This window comes from Cibotium barometz, chromosome 14 (assembly GCF_041138505.1).
Source record: "Cibotium barometz isolate CiBa-2024 chromosome 14, ASM4113850v1, whole genome shotgun sequence".
Classification (NCBI taxonomy): domain Eukaryota; kingdom Viridiplantae; phylum Streptophyta; class Polypodiopsida; order Cyatheales; family Cibotiaceae; genus Cibotium; species Cibotium barometz.
The window spans coordinates 40348067-40369389 of NC_141059.1; the positions used below are offsets into that span (position 1 = coordinate 40348067).

At 38.6% G+C, this 21323-nt stretch overlaps 1 protein-coding gene across 1 annotated transcript; it reads left to right on the forward strand.

Moving 5' to 3' along the window:
- The first annotated feature begins 13469 nt into the window (after positions 1-13469).
- LOC147632020 (glutaredoxin-C1-like) lies at positions 13470-14580 on the forward strand. Its single transcript, XM_086807921.1, has one exon. It carries the CDS (start codon positions 13647-13649, stop codon positions 14061-14063), a length of 417 nt encoding a protein of 138 aa, XP_086664047.1. The 5' UTR covers positions 13470-13646; the 3' UTR covers positions 14064-14580.
- The last annotated feature ends 6743 nt before the right edge of the window (positions 14581-21323 follow it).

A 21323-nucleotide genomic window follows, 5' to 3' on the forward strand; every position in this document is an offset into this window, starting at 1 on the left:
ATAAGGAAAAGAAAGGTAATAGAAGACAATGAAGAAGATGGTACTGAATGTACTTGTTTTCAGTGAATAGTATATCTTTTACGAGATGTTATATGTAATAAATGAGTTTTTAGTATAGATTTTATATTAAGATTTTAAGTACAATTAGTGTCATATTCGAAAATACTATTAAGATATTTTAGGATATTTATATACTATACTTTTATACTAAGAAATAATAAGTGAGTGATAAATAAGAAACTTACATTTCGGATGCCTTTCTCTTATTATTCTAGGACCCTTCTCTCTCTAGAATGAAACGGCCCAAAAATGACCTCCCAATTCCCCTAATCTCTTCCATGCTGACTTTGTAAGTAGTCTAAAATTCATGTAATGTGGAATGCAATTTTTGATCCTAATCTGTCCAGTTCTCATTCACTACTTTCTTCTTCAGAATTCTTTGCAAGATCTTGTTAGAAGGCTCTGCCTGTCCATTGGCATGTGGATAGTGTGCTGTGGATAGTAAATTTCTTGCGAATTGTCATGTGTTGTTGTGTCAACTTTTATATTGCTACATTAAGAAAATGATTACCTTGGTCAGTGATGACCAATCCTATCATACAATCATGATTAGCTCATATATGAATTTGGCCTTAGAATTTCGATTTACCTAAAGCTTTCTCCAATGTTGGATGATGATATCCAAACACTCTACAAACGCTTCTCCCTAATTGTTAAAGTTTATTTGCTTTTGGACTCTTATGAGGATAATTTGGCATCTTCTCTATTGCTGACTTATAAGTAGTCTAAAACGTCCATAATGCGGAATGTAGCTTCTGATCATAATCTATGTAATTCTCATTCACTACTTTCTTCAAAATTCTTTGTAAGATCTTGTTGGAAGACTCCATTGGCTTGTGAATAGTATATTGTAGACTGCTTGTGAATTATTATGTGTTGTTGTGTTAACTTTTTGTATTACTACATTGAGAAAACGCCCATATGGCGGAATGTAGCTTCTTATCATAATCTATGTAGTTCTCATTCACTACTTTCTTCAAAATTCTTTGTAAGATCTTGTTGGAAGACTCCATTGGCTTGTGAATAGTATACTGTAGACTTCTTGTGAATTATTATGTGTTGTGTTAACTTTTGTATTAATACATTAAGAAAATGGCCACCTTGGTCACTGACCAATTCTATCATACATCCAAACCTCGTCATGAGTAGCCCATATAGAAATTTGGCCACTGAATTGGCTTTATTATCTCTCAAAGATCTCACTTCTACAATAATCTATTGCTACCAAAATATAAACAAAATCCAAACCCATTTCTGAAAGGGTTCTAAAGGTAATACTGGAGTGTAACTAGTATACCTTTTGGTGACTTCCTAGTCTTAATTTTGGACAAGAAATCTGCCACACTACATACTAGTTACAATCTCGGTGTGTGAAAAAATGTGAAATCAAATTCTTACATATTAGCATCCATCTTACTAATTTTCTAGCTAAATTGGGCTTATTCACCAAGAACAACAAACTTGGTGATCTACATGAAAAGTGAATTTATTGCCCAAAAGATAATTTCTTAACAGTGTATTATGCTGCCAGAGAGAAAGAGGTCCTGTAAAGAGATACTGTATGATTGGACACAGCATAGTGTTAGCAAGCTTTCAGATATTTACAGATTATGTTAGTTGTGTTGCCTTAATTGTTCAATCATTGGATTAGTCTAGATCAATCCTTTTGTTCATTAATTCATCCAACGTGGTAGTTGGGAGTGTGCTTATCCAAGAAGATGGATGGTTCCACCTAGTGTATTATGCTGCCAGAGAGAAAGAAATTACTCTACTACAGAAAGGAAAGCTCTTGGGATGATTTGTTCACTTGTTTTGCATAATTAGGGTTCATCCCACCTTTAACAGTTTATCAATCTCTTCCTTGACCTGTTTTGCAGAATTAGGGTTCATCCAGTATCTTTGATGCTACTTGAGTTGGCTGGAATCTTCCTTAAGATTGATATGATGTTTATAAAACTAAGGATCTATCCCCTTCATATCTTTGTAACTCTAGGCAAGCACATCCATATATGACTCATGGAGTTTCTTTCTAAATTTTGGATCCAGTTGACTACTGACTCATACCATCTTCGAATCCTTCTCATCTCCCAAATGTTGATATGTTGTTAATAAAACTGAGAGATAGAATTGTTATAATATATTTGTGACAATATCAAATATGTTTCATTATGTTCTTATAACATATTATACTATAATAATATTATATAGAATATTATGTAAAAAAGAATGCATAGGATATAATATATTATTTATAGTACACGCACACACACACACATGCACGCACACACACGCACACACACACACACACACACACATAGCTAAAGCCAATAATAAAATACCTTAGATTATATTTTGGTAATGTATGTAAGAACATATTAATTTTATATTAATATAAATATATCATAACATCATTATATATTAAAATATATCAAATAATAATTAAAAATATAACTTTTATATTTAAACTTTACATCATAATATTTATTAAGTTATCATCATTATACTATATAAAATATAGTATAATTGATAAAAATATTTATTCTATATTTTTGATAAAATATTTTAAAGAATATAAAATAATATAGTGTATAACATTACTCTAATGGTAGGGAAGGATGCCTCGAAAGGTCCCAACAAGAAAGGGAAGAAGCAACAAGAAGATGTAGTAGATCCAACTGAGTCAACTGATGATGAAGATGAGGAACAACCAAATGCACGATGGGTGGAAGGTGTCATGTCTCCTGATATGCTAGGAGAACCAAACAGGAATTCAAATTGGAGCCCCATCATTAATTTTCCACTAAAGAATATTCACTTTTGCACACTTCATGCATTCATGAGAATCTTTGATCGATTGCTTAAGTTCCATATCGATTATGCATTCACAATGCCTACACAAGAGAGGAAAGTTGCAGCCCTTGGTAAATTAGAGCATCTTTTGAATTCTCTGGGCTGCCATGGTGAAAACGTGAAAATTAAAGTGAATAAGCATGCCTCTGGTATGTCATACGAGGTTGCTCAAAAGGTCTCCATGATTGGATCAAAGGCAAGGAGATTTTTGGAGAAGCCAGCAAACATAGAGAATTCAAAGAAGACTTGGGGACTCTAGAGAGACCTGTGTGCAATCACCACAAATGTAGATTGTCCAATGCCAGCTCTTGTAAATATGCGCAAACAGCTTTGGATAAATTTTAATAACATGGTTCGCATTATGAATCAAAGTAGCACAACTGCCCAAGAACGAGCATCATTCCAACATATCATAGAATTCACCAAAAGTGTGCTAGGTGCTTGGGGAGAGAGTAAAGTAACACACTATATGGTAAGTTATACAGTAAAAAAATAAACTGGCGTTTTAACCTTGACTTTTTCTAATTAAATTCTATTGTCATGTGTACCAGCACATAGTTTATGTGCATGGTGTGTATTTCATGAACAAGTATGGATCGATCGACATGTGGAGTACCCAAGGGATGGAGAAATCACATTATAAAGCAAGAGGGGTTTATTTCAAAAATACAAGACATGGAGGTGGAGCTTGAGGAACACGTACAAACTATCTACAAGATATGTTCAATTGGTTTTATCGCACAACCTTTGGAAGGGTATTGGTTAGGGAGCGGGCCCAACAATCTAAGCTTGCGCAAGAGGTACGCAAGGCTGCAAAAAGTCATGCTCGGCTTGAATGGCTTGAATGGTTGCAGACCAATGCTCCCAACAATAGGCATGGTGCTTGGTGTGCACGAATGAGGAGACAAGGAAGGCGTTGGGTTGTGCATGCACCAGCATAAATCTAGATGTAATAAGGCTAAGAAAATAAGTTTGATTGCTTGGATGCGATATTATCTATAGGCATGGCATCATGACTTAGCTCAAAGGGTGCACTAAGACTTTAGGTTGAATGGTATGGTAGTGTGTTGTAGGGCATGGTATGAGATGCATGGAATCCCAAAAACATCATTTTACCATTACAAGGAGAATTTTGAGGGTGGTATGTAGAAATATGTCCATGGAAACATAGGGATTATGAGAAGAAGTAGGGATCACATAGGTATGGCAAGAGCATTAACCAAGGATTTTGTGGACAACAACTCAGAGTGCATGCCTAACAAAAGTAGAACTATGTTCGATGGTTCAAGGGAGACCCAATTGGTGATACCAAAAACATATAAGCAGATGGACATCTTAAATGAGGTTAACAGGACGCTTGACCAGTTAGGCTATCAGGGAAAGTTATCCAAGTCTTCATTTGGGAGGATTTGGAAGATAGACGATCGGCATGTGGCCTTGACCAAGTCTAGTGAGTTCTCTAAGTGCAGCCTATGCAATGCAATCAAGGCTAGAATAGAAGCCACAAAGTGTAAACCAGAGCATAAGAATATCATGAAAGAAAGACTGTTAACAACACATGTGCAGCAACAAAGTTGTAGGAACTTGTACTATGCATAGCGCAATTACTTAGAAATGGATCCACAAAAATATGTGTGCATCATTCATGACGGATCAGAAGAATATAGCCCTTCCTAGATTACAAACGAGTCCAAAGGATACTACACGTGTCCTTAATTAGAATGATGACTCACAGGCATGGGGAGGGTGATTATGGAAACTTTCTCCTTAATGGTTTATGGCCATCGGACCCCAATCTCACAATTGGCTCCCTTGCATTTTGCTTACATAACTTGGAGAGGATGGATAGGCATGACCTTGAAGATCTAAGTATTGTTGGGCGCAAAGGAGTAATATTCCACTTTGTGAGACTTTGAACTCAAGGGTTTCTTTAGAATACCATCACACTTGTGATGGTAAAGAGCTTAGCACCAAGGGGAATCATGTCTTGAGCCTTCACAAATGGCCATAGTTCTTAGATCCTCAGACGGACGTCCAACTACCTCACATGCATCCTAAGAGGGTTTTTCATCCACAGAAGCTACCCCTTGAAATGATGATGGTAGTGTTGTCTCTCGTTTCTGGAAATTGCCAGAGAGCTTGCTCTACTGCACTGCATAACTTTGCTTCATAGAACAAAAATCCATACTTGTTTGCATACCTTTCTCTCCTGGTTGCAAAAGGGGTGTTTTGAATTGATACATTTAGGATTCTTCATGGTGGGGCACGCACATGAGGATATAGATGCACTGTTTAGTAGGTTTTTAGAGAGATTGAGAGCTAGCAACACATTCACTTTGCCACACTTGATGGATACATTCAGAAACTGTTTATCATCATCTCCAACACCATTTTTGCTCACACAAGTTCCAGACTTCAAGAGTTACATTGATGGCTACATTGGGCAAGATTCGCTTGCAGGGCTTAAGGCCACTCCAATTTCGTTTTTTATGCAAGACACCACACCGATCATGCAATATAAAGTGCATCCAAAATCACCTGATTGGATGCCCAGAGAAGGAGGTATTGAATTGTGGAAAAAGGATAGCAAGGGTCTACCACTGCTACCAATAGGGTCTACCACTGCTACCAATAGGTTATCCAAATCTTTTATCTATGGGTTGAGTTTATGAAGGACCACACACAAGTCATAGCAGGAATAAACGCATATATAAAGTTTTGGGAGAGGGCACACAATGGTGCTGATGACCCAATGTATTATCAATATGTGATAGATTATTGGAAAAACTTACTTCAAGAACTTGGGAAGCCAATTGTGTCAGAGACAAGATCACACATAGATTTTTGGCCAAGGACACGGAACCCATCATGCTATTGATATGGATGCTAACTCAGAGGTTGAGAAATTCTTGGGTTGTGAGGAATAGAATGTCCATTATGGTGGACCTCTTAGGGAAAAACCAAGGGAGGAATTTAAACCAATGATAGATTTCAAGAAGGGGGCCTTTATCTTGGTGCGGCCATTTGATACCCATTTGGCTTGGTGTTGCCAAATCAGACATTGATATGGATAGGACATCTCCCAACTATAAGAAGGTCTTAATATTATATTGGGCACCTTGTGTAAATAATAACGGCATGGGTGAAAAAGAGTCCTGTGCTGATTTTTGGAAGAATTTTTGGGTGGAAACAAGTCAGATCGAAAGGTATGGCTATTAGTTGACTCAATTCTAGTCGTGGTCTCAAAAGCACAAAATCCACACAAAACGATAAAGATACCACCTCTTGCCTTTGAGAGAGCACGAGAACGTTTAGCGGCAATGAGTGATGATGATAGCAACGATGAAGAGTGAAGACGACCATGCAAATTTGATGGTAATATGCTTTTTCTAATTGCAAACACACATCTCATGTTATCTTTCTATGTAAGTTGCAAATTTTTATAATTTATTCTCATGTATAAAGAATTGTTTCATTAATGTCATTTATTCTTGTAGGACTAATGTGGAACCCAATGATATGGCTTCACGGCCATATCAACATTGTGGAGAATTGCAAGATCAATATCCATTAAACGGTGTTTATTAACACCACCCTTTTCTCTACAACTTATCAACCTCTTTTTGGCAAAATATGGCTTCAAGGCTATATCAATAATAGTTTGGTTCACATCACTTGCAAGAATTTATTAACATTGACCATTTCTACAATTTATTAACTTCGTTTGCAAGAATTGGCTCTACGGCCATATCTTGAGATCCCAAAATTCATATGACTTGTCAATTTCAAAATTCCCAAAGTACCGATTTTTTTCCATTTTATCCAATATTGAGTTGGTTGAATGGAATCAAAGATATGAGGAGGTCAAGGCACAACGTATCATTGCCTGATAAAATTTTAGGAGTCAAATAATAAGAAATCTACCATACCCTTTAGAGTTGGGACAACTACCCACCTTCTTTTCAAGTAGACGGTTTGATGCAATAATAACACAAGAAAAACATGATGATGAGGCTATCATTGAGGAGATGGAGGAGCTCTCAAAAGGTTGTTATTGGCCTATAAGTGATCGATCTCCTTGACTACTATCTCATTAATAAATAAAAAAGCCTATTTATCATGTATCACCTTGCAAGCTAATTCTTGTTGTCCTTGTAGTATCGTAAATATGGTGCGCTTTGGTCACATGACCATCATTTTCGAGAGGAAGGAATAGATCGTAAAAGAACAACTTTTGATAGTGGTGTCAAGGCTAACTTGATGCAAGTAAGCGGATCTCGTGTAAGTGACTTGACTGCAGAAGTTGGCATGCTTAATTACTGGGGAACCATTCAAAACATCATCAAGGTTGCTTTTATAAGGTCTGATATGTTTATCTTTGATGTGAAGTGGTTCGAGCTTAGTAACAAATGGACCAAATGCACCCATAAGGAAGGACAAGAGAGGGTTTGTTCAAGTTGACTCCACGAAGTTTTGGACCAACCAAAGGGACACCTTTGTGCTATCATACCATTGTGAGCAAGTCATCTTTAACGCAGATTCGAAGGATCCAAGGAGGTGGGTGTTTGTAGTCCAAGTTGCTCCTCGTAGCAAACAAATTTTTGAAGGTGAGCAAATAAAAGAAGAACGAGAGAGTCATAATGATGGAGTTGATGTTGTTGAAAGTCAAGAGCCAAATGATAGATTTGATGTTGAAAACCAAGAGCTAATTACGATGAACCTATGCCCGAGGAAAAGGTTATCAAGTTCTGATGGAGAGCCAAGTACATATGACAAAGGGGAGAATATAAATGACCTTGATCCTGTAGAAGAGCAAGCCATTGACCAATTGGTTCAAAACTCCTTAGGTGACATTGAAGAGGATACAAAGGTGTTCCTTGAAATTGATCTTTTGGGGCCAATCTAGCTGAGGATGATATAATAAATGATGATCTATGAGTTTGTAAGTTAATTTTCTTGATGAATATCTCTAATAATTAACATAATATACATAGAGAGAAGTATTAAGTGGTTGCTGTTTACCTACCAAAGGAGTACGCCAAAATTGTGTAACTTCAGCTAGAGTGATAATTAAGTAGCCATATATTATAAACACATCCATTAGCCTTGAAATTTTATAAAAGTGAAAAAAGTATATTATTCAGCATAAGTATGCAATGTTTCACCAATATCCCACCATCGACAGTTTTGCACATCTTTTTTTGATAATAATTTGATCCTCCAAAGTACAAGAAAAGTTAAAATCTAGAGATATTTTTTATTTTCTACATTGAATTACACATTTTTAATATCATGGATGAGCTCAAAAAGGCCAAATATGGTAATTTTGACAATAAATTATATGACCATACTTCAATATTTTTTAGGTCTATAAAAGCATAACACCATATTGGAGAATATGGGAATTTCCCAGTAGTTTGGGACACGTGGTCAAATCTTTGGATTAATCATAACTTGAACACCGTTACTCCAAATTGAGCGCTCTATAGCTCACTAGATTCCATTTTCCAAGCGCTTTCCAACAATAGGTCACATGATATGGTTTTGAGAAACTTATAGGCATGTTATCCAGGTCCCACCTTTTTGGTATTCAAAAAATGGGAGTTGGGAAATTCCCAAACTCACGAATATAGTGTTGCATGATTTTTTAAAATTTTGCCCAGTTACCGGTGCATATACTGGCATATATACCGATGCTTATACCGACGCATATATACTGGCACCTATACCAATGCTATATGATATGCCTTTTCTCATGGTGTAGTACTGCTATTTATATCAGCGCTCCTGTAAACTGTCACCATAATTGGACCACCATAAGCCATCATTCCCTTGTAGTATCCTCCCAATCCATTGCCACACTGGCTTGGTTGTAATCCACTGGGGGGTGGCCACACACTCTTCTCACACCCATGGTAGCACTAGACTCCTCTATCTCACACCTATAGTAGCTCCACACTCCTCTCTCTCACACCTATGGTAGCTACACCACAAGCATAAGGATAGAGTAGAGAAGCAAGAGCAAGATTCAATTACACAATAGGAGAACTATGAGAGAAACTGACTTATATATAAGTTAGTTTCTCTCACACTTATGGTAGCTACTTAAGCACCAATATAGAGTAGAGACGCAAGAGCAAGACTCAATTGCGGAGATTGTGTTGCATTATGAGAGAAACTAAGTTATATGTAAGGATATAGGTGTTATATATATAAGGTTATAAGTGGTATGAGAGAAACCAAGTTATATATATAAGGTTATAAGTGTTCACACACTTAAACTATGGCCTATAGGATACCCAAGGCTTAGAAGTGGCCTATTACTTATACAATGCTTAATCTCATAATACATGCATAAAGTACATTTAGATGGAGTTCAACCTTGCTTGCTACCTCATGCTCTTGGAGCGGGGGATTGCCATAGTTATTGCCATAAGCATTCTGTTGGATTGTTATAGGTTCTCGTCCAAGTTATAGATTTGGTCACTGTTGCTTCATAGCTTGATTATACATCCTTTTGGTGTGTTTGTCTTTGCTCTTTGATGTAAAATATTAGTGGTGGTAGCTGTTAATCTCAAAATGGGTTAACAATATGTAAATGTGACTAGTTTTCCAATCGTGAACTAGAGCCTTCATGCAGCAGTAAGGCCTTCTAAGGAGCATAGTGTACGACCCTCTTTGGAAATCCATCAAAAAACTAAGTGGTGGAAGCCTAACCCAAAGGTCTTGATTATTGCATCCTGAAGGACGCCCAAAGGCTTTGTTGTATCTTCGTATTAGCACGCTTGACCAAGAGACTGATGTCTACAAGTGGTGGGCTTCCCTAGGCCTCCTACCAATCCTTTGTGATTATGCTGACACCAGTAATCCTTGGTGATTATGTTGACACCTGCACCACCAACATCCAAGATTGTGGAGAAAGTAGTGTCCCAACTTGTTCATGGGGCACTTTTGCCAGTCCTTTAGTCTTGGGTAATACAGGAGGAGAGTGCTCTACTCCTCTTTTGAGTTATATGGGCTCCAAGATTTCCATTCATCTAGTCAAGTAAATCTCTCCATATTTGAGAATTTCCATGCACATGAGGGAACTTATCAAGGAACGCTGCAAAGGGGGTGTTTGGCACCTACTACAGCAAGAGCATGCGAAATCTAAACCTGTTTTTCTTTTTCTCTCTCCTCTCGGTTGGCCATAGTATCAGCTCCTCTCCGGTGACTGTCCGTCACCAATGCCAGCCGTCCGTCAGCTCTCCAACTGCTTTCCGTCGACTGCAGGGCTGCCTGCCATTAAAGACTGTCCGTTAAGTTCCGTCGATTTCACGCCATCTACTGGTCGACTATTCCTCCACTCCGTCACCCTTTTTGTCAACTTCGACCATGCTCCACTCCATTGTCTGTCCATAACACGTCCGGCCTACCTGCTCTACACGCCGTTGCCACTTACTCAATTCCTGGAGTGCGGCCGGCTTCTCTTGACATCTGGCTACCGCCACTAATTCAGAGCCATTACTGGAGCCTTTTGCTCCACACGGATCGTTGTTGTGGCCACTCTTCTTAGCGCTGTATCGCTACCGTGCCTTTGTCGGCGCCGCCGCTTGCTTCGCTCATCCGACGCCGTTCACCGCCGTCTCGGTGGTTCTGTGCCGGCTCTTCTTCGTTCCACTCACAATCCTACTACAGCTGATCCTTCTCTGCCTCTTACGTTGCCCCGGCTACAGCCATCTCGTGCTGCTGCTTTGCGTCCGTGCGGCATTTAAAGCCATCTCTGCTTAGATTCCTACCACTGCTCCCGTGAAGCAGCCGGCATAATCTAAACTAATTATAATAAAAAATGTCTTTATCATACTCATAATCACAATCTCATGTACATAGGCCCCTTAAGCTCATGAAATTCAAGAAGGGCGGGGACGCCTCCACCTTGTGTGTGTGTCTAAAGATTTCACGTACCTTCGAAAAAAAAAAAATAGAAGGGCGGGGACCTTCGCCGTTCACACTTAGGCGCCCAAGAAGTTCCCTTGTCCGCCCTTTGTGTGGCTCTTCCATGGACTCATCTTCGTCCACCCCTTCTTTGCATGCATTATGCCTTTGCATATAACATTTGGGTACTAATTTGAGTGACATATATAAGTTTAGAGTCCCAAAATTATTCATCAGACATCCCCTAAATTTTTGTATTTTCGACAATTATATTTTATATGTTTCTCCATTATAAGCATCAACACGACATAAAAAAGTAGCATGTGTTTTAAATCATGAAAGATACTAAGGGAATCTTCAACAGGTAACATCTGAAATCACCCACACTATATCGAAAACCATGCTAATAGTACAGTGATTGAAAATTGCCTCATGTACACTCATTTGCTATCATAAATTTCTTCAAAGTGAAACCCTTGCCAGTGGCTTTTATGGTGTTTGAATTCCAAGTATCATGCTAGAATGTCTCAAGCACAAGGGGTAGAGACCACATGTACACCTTATTGTTTTTGTTTTGGACATAAAGAGGATAGGTGTCATGTCAAAAGTGTAAGTAAAGATCCAAAGTTTCTTTACAGCACAAGGTACATTATTGTGTTGATGTGAAATCAAAATATGTATGGTAAGTCTTTTTGTAGTGTGCCAGTGGAGTGAAATGTGCGAACTCCTTATATCTTTTTGAGAATTCTTACTTGATGTGGTCATTATCAAGCCTTAATCCATCACCTACATCAACCCTCTCCAAATATGCCACTAAGTGAGTTTGATTATTTGGAGCTACATAGTGAAAATCAAATTACCTTGAATCTAATTACCTTGATCGTTTTCCATTTACATTGCCCCTATAGCTTTTGTTAAGGTGATTATGTTAGTGTATGTGTCTATACATAGTAGAAACTATACAATCTACGTTAAAGTGACTTAGCTTGTTTGTGTTGCATAAAATGATTATTCTTTTCAACTTAGAATATTTTGCATTTGAGAGCATTGTTTAATTTTTTGTAATTACAATATACCTTGAAACTTAATTCCCAAGTTTAGCATTACATGATTGCCTTCTTTTTGTCACTAGCTTACCAACTAAAACATATCTCAAGTTTAGCATTGCATGAATGAAATAAACAAAGTATTCTTTAAAATTCTCTCTTAAAAATAAACCTTGGAAGGGGATGCCAAGTTTGGAATTATATATCTTTAACAAATTATGGCACCTAAGAAGCCACAAAGATCTCCCAATTATCATTAGATCTCGATTCTCCATTTGCCATTTTCACCACTCGTAGGTCATTTCCCTTGCCAACAGGCATGTTAACTTCACTATTTTTAAATTTGTGTATTCTTTGTGTTATAAATGGCCTTGTGTAATCAAAGAGAACAATGCCTATGGCCATAGTTTCAAGGCCATGAAGTGGGTGAGCTGTGAGGAGGACATTGCATAAGATTACTATGTTAGTGTTATGCATAAGATTATTATTAGTGTTATGTATAACCTTTATTATGTTAATGTTATGCATAAGATGATTATTAGTGTTAATATGCTTGATTTCAAAGATTAAAGTCACATATACAAACTACTAAGTTAATGAGCTTACTTGTGTGGTATGAAGTAGTAATTTATATATATAGGGAATGGAAGTAATCTTTGATTTGTTTTTGAAAGTATTGTTGACTTGGTCTTCTTCCCAATACACCTTGGTCTAAAGTGATTCTCTCAAGGTTGGCATTGCGTGATTGCCTTGTTTACTCTACTAGCTTACCAATCAAAGTGAGTCACAAGTTTAGCATTGCTTTAATGAATTAAATGAGGTATTGTTCACAACTTTTTCTAATAGTAATCCTTTAAAGGTGATGCCAAGTTCACAATTAAATGAGATATTGTTCACAATGTTTCCTAATAGTACCTTTAAAGGTGATGCCAAGTTGACATTGTTCAGTTTTACACATGTGCCTTACACAAGAAGCCACAAGGATCTCCGAAGCCAATCTGAGTCAATTTAGGAGGTGGTCTTCTCAATAACCTTCTTGTTTGGGACCACAGAAAAAAGGGCAAAGTGCCTCATTCGTCAAATTTGATTAGACCACTAGTTGAATGGGGTTCAAGCTTGTCCAAAGACCATGTTACCTGCCTATTTGGTGTTACCCTTTCATGATGTGAAAGCCACATCAATATCGTAGGAAGCTTGGGCAGACGGACATGTGAAGGTTGTTCGAAGCTTGGGCCAACATGGGTTCAAGGATGTTTGGAGTCCATGCTACCCATTGAGTTGGTAGCCACATTATCAACATCATAGTAAGCTTGGGTAGGCAATAAACATGTGGATTATGCCCTTGGTCTTTCTAGGATGTGTGTTAAGGATTTTTGAAATGTTGAAACCGAAACCAGTTGTTGCCAAGCATGGCTTGACACCTAGGACTTTGAAATGTTGAAATCGAAATGGGTTTTGTTGCCAAAGATGGCTATGGTGGAAACAGGGTCTAAACCAACCGGGTGGTTGTGTAATCATCCTAGGTGTGTAAACGTCACTTGGTCGGTTTGGGTTATAATAAGAGGGCTTGTGTAATCAAAGAGGGGGGGGTGCCTATGAACTTATTATAGGAAGGGTGGCTAGCCGTAGTATAAAGGCCATGAAGTGGCCGAACGGTGAGGAGGTGGCCCCTCAAAATCTACCATAGGAAAGGCTCTCCAATTACCGTCAAAACTTCCCTTCTTTCTCTCCTGCAAATCTACAACTTGTCTCTCGGAGTGAAGGAGAAGCGCCACTATGCAGTGCTGTGATAACATCACTAAAAGCTCTGATCAACCCAGTTCGGCTCACAGCAGCAACTCCGCCAAGCATTTAGATAGGGGCAAGCTAGAGCGCCTTGCGGGTGAGAATGCAGTGGTGGTGTTCAGCCTGAGCTCCTGTTGTATGTGCCATGTTGTGAGTAGGCTTCTATGCAGCTTGGGCGTAAATCCCACCGTCCATGAAGTGGACGACGATGAGGAACTCCTACAGGCCTTGATGGGGTTGAACCATACTACGGTTGAAGGGCAATATGGCTCTTCTTCTTCTAACATTAACGTGCCTGCAGTCTTTGTTGGTGGCAAGCTCTTGGGTGGCTTAGATAAGGTCATGGCTGCCCACATCAATGGTTCCTTGGTCCCCCTCCTCAAGGAAGCTGGGGCACTTTGGCTATGAAAATAGGTAGCTTTTATCTTGCTTTTCTCTCTGCAATTTTTTTTTTCCATCCTTTGCTTATATAATCACATGGGGTGTGGAGAAATACAGCTTGTTCATTGTATACTCCACTTCCTTTATTTTGGGAAAATACTTGCAAGTTACAAGAGCTTGGCCCCTGGTAAGAAATGGTTTTTTGCCTTCTAATCTTGCCTTAATGTTTTTATCATAACACAAGAAAGCGCAAAGCCTGTATGGGAGTGATTCATTTTAGGACCAGGAGTAATAGCGTCTTTAAGATTGGAGGATTTAATGCTTAGGTGACTCCATTGCAATGCCCTAAGATCAATTCAATTATTATATGCTAATTGTGAGGTGGAATCATGGTGCAAGAAGGGTTGATAATATAGGTTAGGTAAGGTTGACACTGATTAAAAAGCTTGTTAAGGGTCACTTGATAGCAAATTTGCAATGGATTTGCATGTATTTTTCGTGTATGCGAAGGACAGTAAAATCCCATGTACATTTGTAAGAATTATTGCCATTTTTAAGGCTGGGCTTGTATGCAAAGAAAAGAAGAAAAAAACAGTAAAACCCGTTGTTTATTTGTAAACAATTATTGTCGTTGTCTGGGATAAGGCTTTAATTGAGTGCGGAATGTTTTTTTGTGTGGTGGTAATTATGATGGAATTAGGGTGCTAATCTGCACAGAATGATGGAGGTTCGATGTTTAGGGTGGGTAGTGCTCTGGAGTCTTGATGGCGTGACGGGGTGAGGTGAGTACACCTTGCGCAGTAGAACTCTTGTCGCAGCCGGACTCTTCATTTTTTGTTTTTGGTATAAGAATTTATAAAAATAAGAAAATGGGCGCTTGTTGATATTCTCCGCTTTTTATGAAAATTCAAAAAAAGGGAGGGGGGTGTGTTCACACATGGCTTGCGGGGAAAGGCAACAAGCAGGTACACATTTTTGAGGTTTATAAATAGCTTTTTTCTGTGCTAACCTAAGAGCTTTGAATTCCTTCAAGTAGGGCTTCCCCATGTGCACCATCTGTGTCGTCCTAAGCCTTTTACAGGCGCAATATGCATATTGGGTCCTGACTTCCAAGCAGCTACGGCCACACACCTAGCGCTGTAATATATGTGGTATAGTGGTCGCTAGCCTGACATTGCACAACCCGCAGTCAAAGCCCTCCCGTCCCCCCCTCCCACGCAGTGCAGGATTCTAGAAGGATAACGGCTGGTACACGTAGCTTGTCTTCTTGTCTCCCCTAGATCTCCTTGGGTCAAACTTCAAAGCGCTACAAGTTGTTACAAGAGTAAACACTTAAAAAGACACACACACACACTCTCCCTCTCTCTCTCTCTCTCTCTCTCTCTCTCCCCTATACACAAGTAACACAACAATTTAAAAAGACTCTCTCTCTCTCTCTCTGTCTCTCTCTATACACAAGTAACACAACAATGAGCATGAACGATGATGATGATGATGAGACATACAGCTTGTCTATATTTCTGTATCAGTTTATTTTGTTAGTCATTTAGGCCAACACTAGAGAGAACTCTTGTATCGGAACTCTTGTTTATTTTTTCAATTTTGTTAGTCATTTTCCATGGCCTAGGCCAACGCCGCCAGAGGGAACTCTTGTATCGAAACTCTTGTATTACTCTTGGTCTCTTAAAACCCATTGGGTCCTTTGAAAACATTTCTCTCTCTCTCTCTCTCTCTCTCTCTCTCTCTCTCTCTCTCGCATGTGTGCGAGGGCACACTTGTGTTCGGATCCTATTTAGCGTTGAATAATCCTTCGAGGGTTCTTGGCATATTTACAACGTTAAAACAGACCTCTCTCTCTCTCTCTCTCTCTCTCTCTCTCTCTCACACACACACACACACACACGCACACGCACACGCACACGCACACACACACGTACACACACACATGCGCGCACACACACACACACACACACACACACACACACATATAAACGGCCCACTAGTGTTTAGGAAAGCGTAGCCTTAGCTTATCCTTGAGTTGGTTCAAAATTCAAAATGGTTGATATGGAGAGAGGCCCCATGAAAAGGCCCCAATAATGAGACAAGTGGTGGTTGGCCAAAATTGACACGTCTAGTAAACGTACACCATTACTTTTAACTAAATACTATAGGAGCTCTTTCTCTTCCCATTTTATCCTTGATATGCAACTTTTGTTGTGTGTTGGAGGGGGGTGAATGTCTTGCTTCCAATACTTTGGTCGTTTAAACACTCCTTACATCCAAAATTGTGAACATTACAATTAAGGTGAATTGATAAGCATCCCAAATAAGTAACTATGATATCAATTTCGATTTGGATGCCTCCACCTTCTTGTCGTTCTTGCTTAATTTTACAATGCTTTAAAAAAATTTACTTTCTTGTTGCAATAATAAACACCTTTTGATAATTGATTGAATCAATGTTGGATAAGGGTAAATCTCCATATCTAAGATAACTTGCTCATCTGTAAAGCACTTTGAGAAAATCATCTCGATGTATAGGTCACCCATCTTTAAGCTTAGAAAGTCAAGTTATGATTACTTTTGTGAGCAAAAAGATAGCAACCATGGAAGAATTAAGGGTTGAGCTCTTTGGGTGGTGTACAAATTGTTGAGATTTGTGGTGCCATTAAGCACAGGGTAAAGGCAAGGCATGAGTAGAGGATGAGGATCAGGAGCATTCCGCCACATCACACTTGGACATTATCCCACATGAGCACATTTGTAAGAGGTGTACCTCTCTCATATAAAAGCGGTCATTTTCAAGCAATGAATACAAGCTGCTCTCAAGTCTTTCTATGAGTACAAGTTTCCATCTTGTAACCTAGCTGAACTTGAGTCAAGCTTGATTAGTTCAATTACTTCATCATTATGTCTATAATTAGGCTTCATTCTCCATAAGATTAGATTAAGTTAATCAGTGTAACTAGGGTCACCATTATTGAGCTTCCATATCTAGGATTAGGGTATCATGAATTTCATCATGGTATCAAAGCCTCCCCTTTCTCCTTGAACTTCTCATTAGCACTTCTCTAGCATCATTTACAAGTATCACACCATTAGGGTCCCTAATCCCGATCTTATCCTCCTCTTCTCTTTAGTGGCCAATCTTGCAAGTCTTCATTCTCTCCACATTTAAGCAAACCCTTTTGGACACATCTTGCCCAACCTAGGTGACTCCCTTCGTCAAGTATCTCGGATGGATTCACACGTTGTAGAGAGAATTCTTCATTTCTCACAGGTGACTATACTTTTAGTCCGTTCTCCACGTAGGCTGGCCTAATCCCTCTTAGGGCAAGCTAAGGCATAGTTTGAGCTACTCAAAACTCAAATCTTAAGCTACTTGGTCCACTGGTTGATCCACATTCAACAAAAAACCAGTTGACTGCTTTAGAGTAGATTTGGGGTTCTAGGGTTCATTTGACCTATAGATTTTTCATGAGCCACTTCCCCTCAACTTTAGTAACAACCCTACGCAAAAAGCCTCATAAAAAATCTCTACAATTTGCTTAATTAAACCCTCCAAAAAATCATCTTGTTAATCACTCAAGAAAAAAATAGTGTAGTTAATGGTTTAATTAGCAATTTTAAGCAAAAATTGGAAGTGTGAATCCTGGTTTTGGGTTATGGTTGACACATTTAGTTATTCTTTGAAACTCAAAAGACATCATTGCTTGTATTTAAACTCAAAACTCTTATGTTTCACTACTAGTTCTACGGGATTAGACATTGCTTGGGTAGTATGCAAGTAAGACCTTCCTAAATGGTATTAAGCACATTTTAACCACCAATTTGTAAGAAGTTAGACACTACCAAGAGTCTTTGCAATGGCATGCACTACCATAAACATTGAGAAGTTCTTTGGGGAAGGGTTTCACACCTGGGCCACAAAAATGAAATATCCTCTTATGCACAAGACGCTATGAAAATTAATTAAAGAGAATGCACTCGCTAATCCAACTAAGGAATGAAATGAAAAAGATGAACAAGCACTATCAATCCAACTGAGGATTGAAATGAAAAAGATGAACAAGCACTATCATTAATTGGATCGCACTTGGGAACTAACCTTATTCATCACATTGATTTTAAAACCACGACAAAACAAACATGGGATGAGTTAAATTTAATATTTGGTTCCAAGGCCAAGAATCAAGAAATCGATATTTGAAAATGGAATTTTATGGCTTAGAGATGAAATTTCATAAGTCACTAGCACAATTCATAAGCAAAATGAAAAGCATCATGACCGAGCTAAATGGCATTGATGCAAAGATAGTTGAAAAGGATGCACTTGCCATAATTCTAAAAAGCCTTGCTTGAGGAATATGGTGCACTAGTGACCACTCTAAAAATTTTACATGAACCAACATTTGACACCAAGAAGGGCACAAAAGAATGCTACCATAAAGGACACTTAAAAAACGAGTGCAGACTCAAACATAAGCCAAAATGTGGACACTGCAACAAACTCAAGAACAAAGAAGAAGAATGTAGATTGCAGAACCAAGAAGCCAACTACATGGAGTCTTCATCACAAGAAAAAAGAAGACCCTTGACGAACATCTCTTCTAAAACCAAAGGTACAAGCCTCACCACCGTAGCCCATGGTTATAAAAAGTCACCAAATGAGTAGACCTAGTCTTTTGTTTTTTATCACAATTGACCACCTGAGAGTAGCAACTTATTCACCTAGGGTGGGTGATGAAATATTTTAATACTACACTTGACCACCTTAAGTAGCATGTTGTGAGGGTGATGGATCTATTGTAACTCATATCCAACCACCTTACAGTAGCCTATACATTATGGCACCAAGTCTATTAAGCTATGACACACGATTTTCTTCCTCTTCTATGATGAAAGGGAATGGTGTTATGATGTGTGTGCAGGATGGTAATAAGTAAGAGCATCATTCATCTCTCCGCATTGGCAATGATACATTGGCACAACGATCTACAATGGGAGCTAGGTTTGGAACACTTCTAGGATGAAGACTCTCAAGTGACATATGATGATAATTAGCATGCAAAATATGATGTCATCTAGATGTCAGCCAACATATAAATCCAGTAGAGCTGAAACCAAGTATGGTTTGGGCCACAAAAACTATTAATTTTTTGACTTATGTTTGTTGTGAGCTTGCATGAAAATATTGGCTTACCTCCGAATCTAATTGGTTTCGCAATTGGGATAATCCCTACTTCATTTATTACCGAACATAGCTTCATGTGTGTCTCTCGAATACCCAAAGTTTCATGGTAAGAAGAAGGAGGATTCATATACACATGTAGCAAATCTGAAAAATATATGGTTGGCCATTGGTATATGCAACCTACTGTTTTGATAGTACAAAAACATAATGCATTCAATGGAACTGTTGATGGCCATGCCACTAATTGGCATGTGCAGTAGGGCTTGAATCATGTATATGGCCATGTCTGATGCATTTGGCATTGATTCTAGAAGGAAAAAACATCTTGACAGGTGGTGCTGGAAAAAATATGCTGTTTGGAGTAGACAAGCGTATACCTGTCAAAGATTATGTGGCCAATTTTATGCACCTTGTGGAGTCGTGTGAATCCTATAGATCGACCAACCTATGTGGTCATGGGTGAATGATTCATCCATGGCCTGAAAAAGAAATAAAATCCTAGTAGCATCTATTGATCTGACATTCAATGGTTTTGATGGTTTGGTGGGGAAGGTTAGAAAATAGTTTAAGGGAAAGCTCAACCTCCAAAAAAGGGAAGAAAAAGTGGGATACAGATTCATTAGAAGATAAAAAACCTGATAATGATGACGGAGTCGAATTTAAATTCCAAGAACAAGAACTAGAAGAAAAGCTAGAAGCTGGAGATGGTTGAGGAACGACTAGTGCAACATTGGCCTAAGTTTACTAGAGGAAGTGCAATAGGAGCTAGATTTGGACTACAACCAGATGTTTTATGCACGAAGTGCTCAAATCAAGCTTATAACTAAGAAGGAATGTAAGCTTTCTCTCTACTACACCATATGTTAGACCACCACTCGTGCCACAGAGGCAATGAGAGAGTTCATAATGTGTAGCGATAATAATCAGAGCAACCCTAGGCAGAATGGTACCAATTGGCCAAGTTAATGCAATCATCACCAATATGGTCAAGGTCATTGGGGGGCATACCTTTTTAGTGCTATTATTGCAAGGAAATTGGTCCTTGGAAGATGGAGTGTTCGGTTTGGTAGCACCATCATCAGTAGAACTTGAGATGAACACAAATGAGGGGTCAACTTTGAGTAAACCTCCAACAATCAACATAGTATAGATTGAGCCATATCCAATGAATTTTGAGCCACCATAGATAGTTATGGTGGTCACAAGGGTGCAATTTTTGGTAGCTGATTGTCATAATTAGGATGTACCAAGGATGAAGGATTAGTCCCAAAATTGGGAGGAGCCCAAGACTAGGTAGAGCCAAGATGGTGTAGGAAGCACAAGGGACAATCACTTGAAATGCCATATGTTATAACTAAGAGGAATGTAAGCTTTCTCTCTACTACACCATATGTTAGACCTCCACTCATGCCACAAAGGCAACGGGAGAGTTCATAATATGTAGCGATAATCAAAGCAACCCTAGGCAACAGTGGATGGTACCAATTGGCCAGGTTAAGATACCAATTGGCCAGGTTAAGGTACCAATTGGCCAGGTTAATACAGTCATCACCACCTCATCCATATGGTCGAGGTCATTGGGGGGGCATACCTGTTTAGTGCTATTATTGCAAGGAAATTGGTCATTGGAATATGGAGTGTTTGGTTTGGCAACACACCATCATAAACCGAACACTCCATCATTAGTCACACAAGGGACTCTTAAAGGGGCCTTCTCTCTCCTCCCCACGAATCGAAGAAAAGTGTAGAAAGAATTATAAAAACGTTTCACTAGGATCTAAAAGATCACGTTTTGTCTATATTATAATCGATTCACCCATTTTTAAATTTTGACATTGCCCTTTTTTTAAGGCTGAGATTAGGTCTCCTCAAAATTTGAAAAATCTCAATTGTTTTTTCTATTTGAACTAAAGATGTACTGCTTGGTGGATGTGACACTCCTAACTAACTACCTAACTTTTCCTTTTCAAATTTCATCAAATTTGACAGATTTGAGATCTTCTTACATTTTAATTTTGAGAAATTTATAATATCTACATGCAGGTTTCGTATTTTAAAATTTCTTTTTATCTATGCCTAGATTAGAGCCTAAA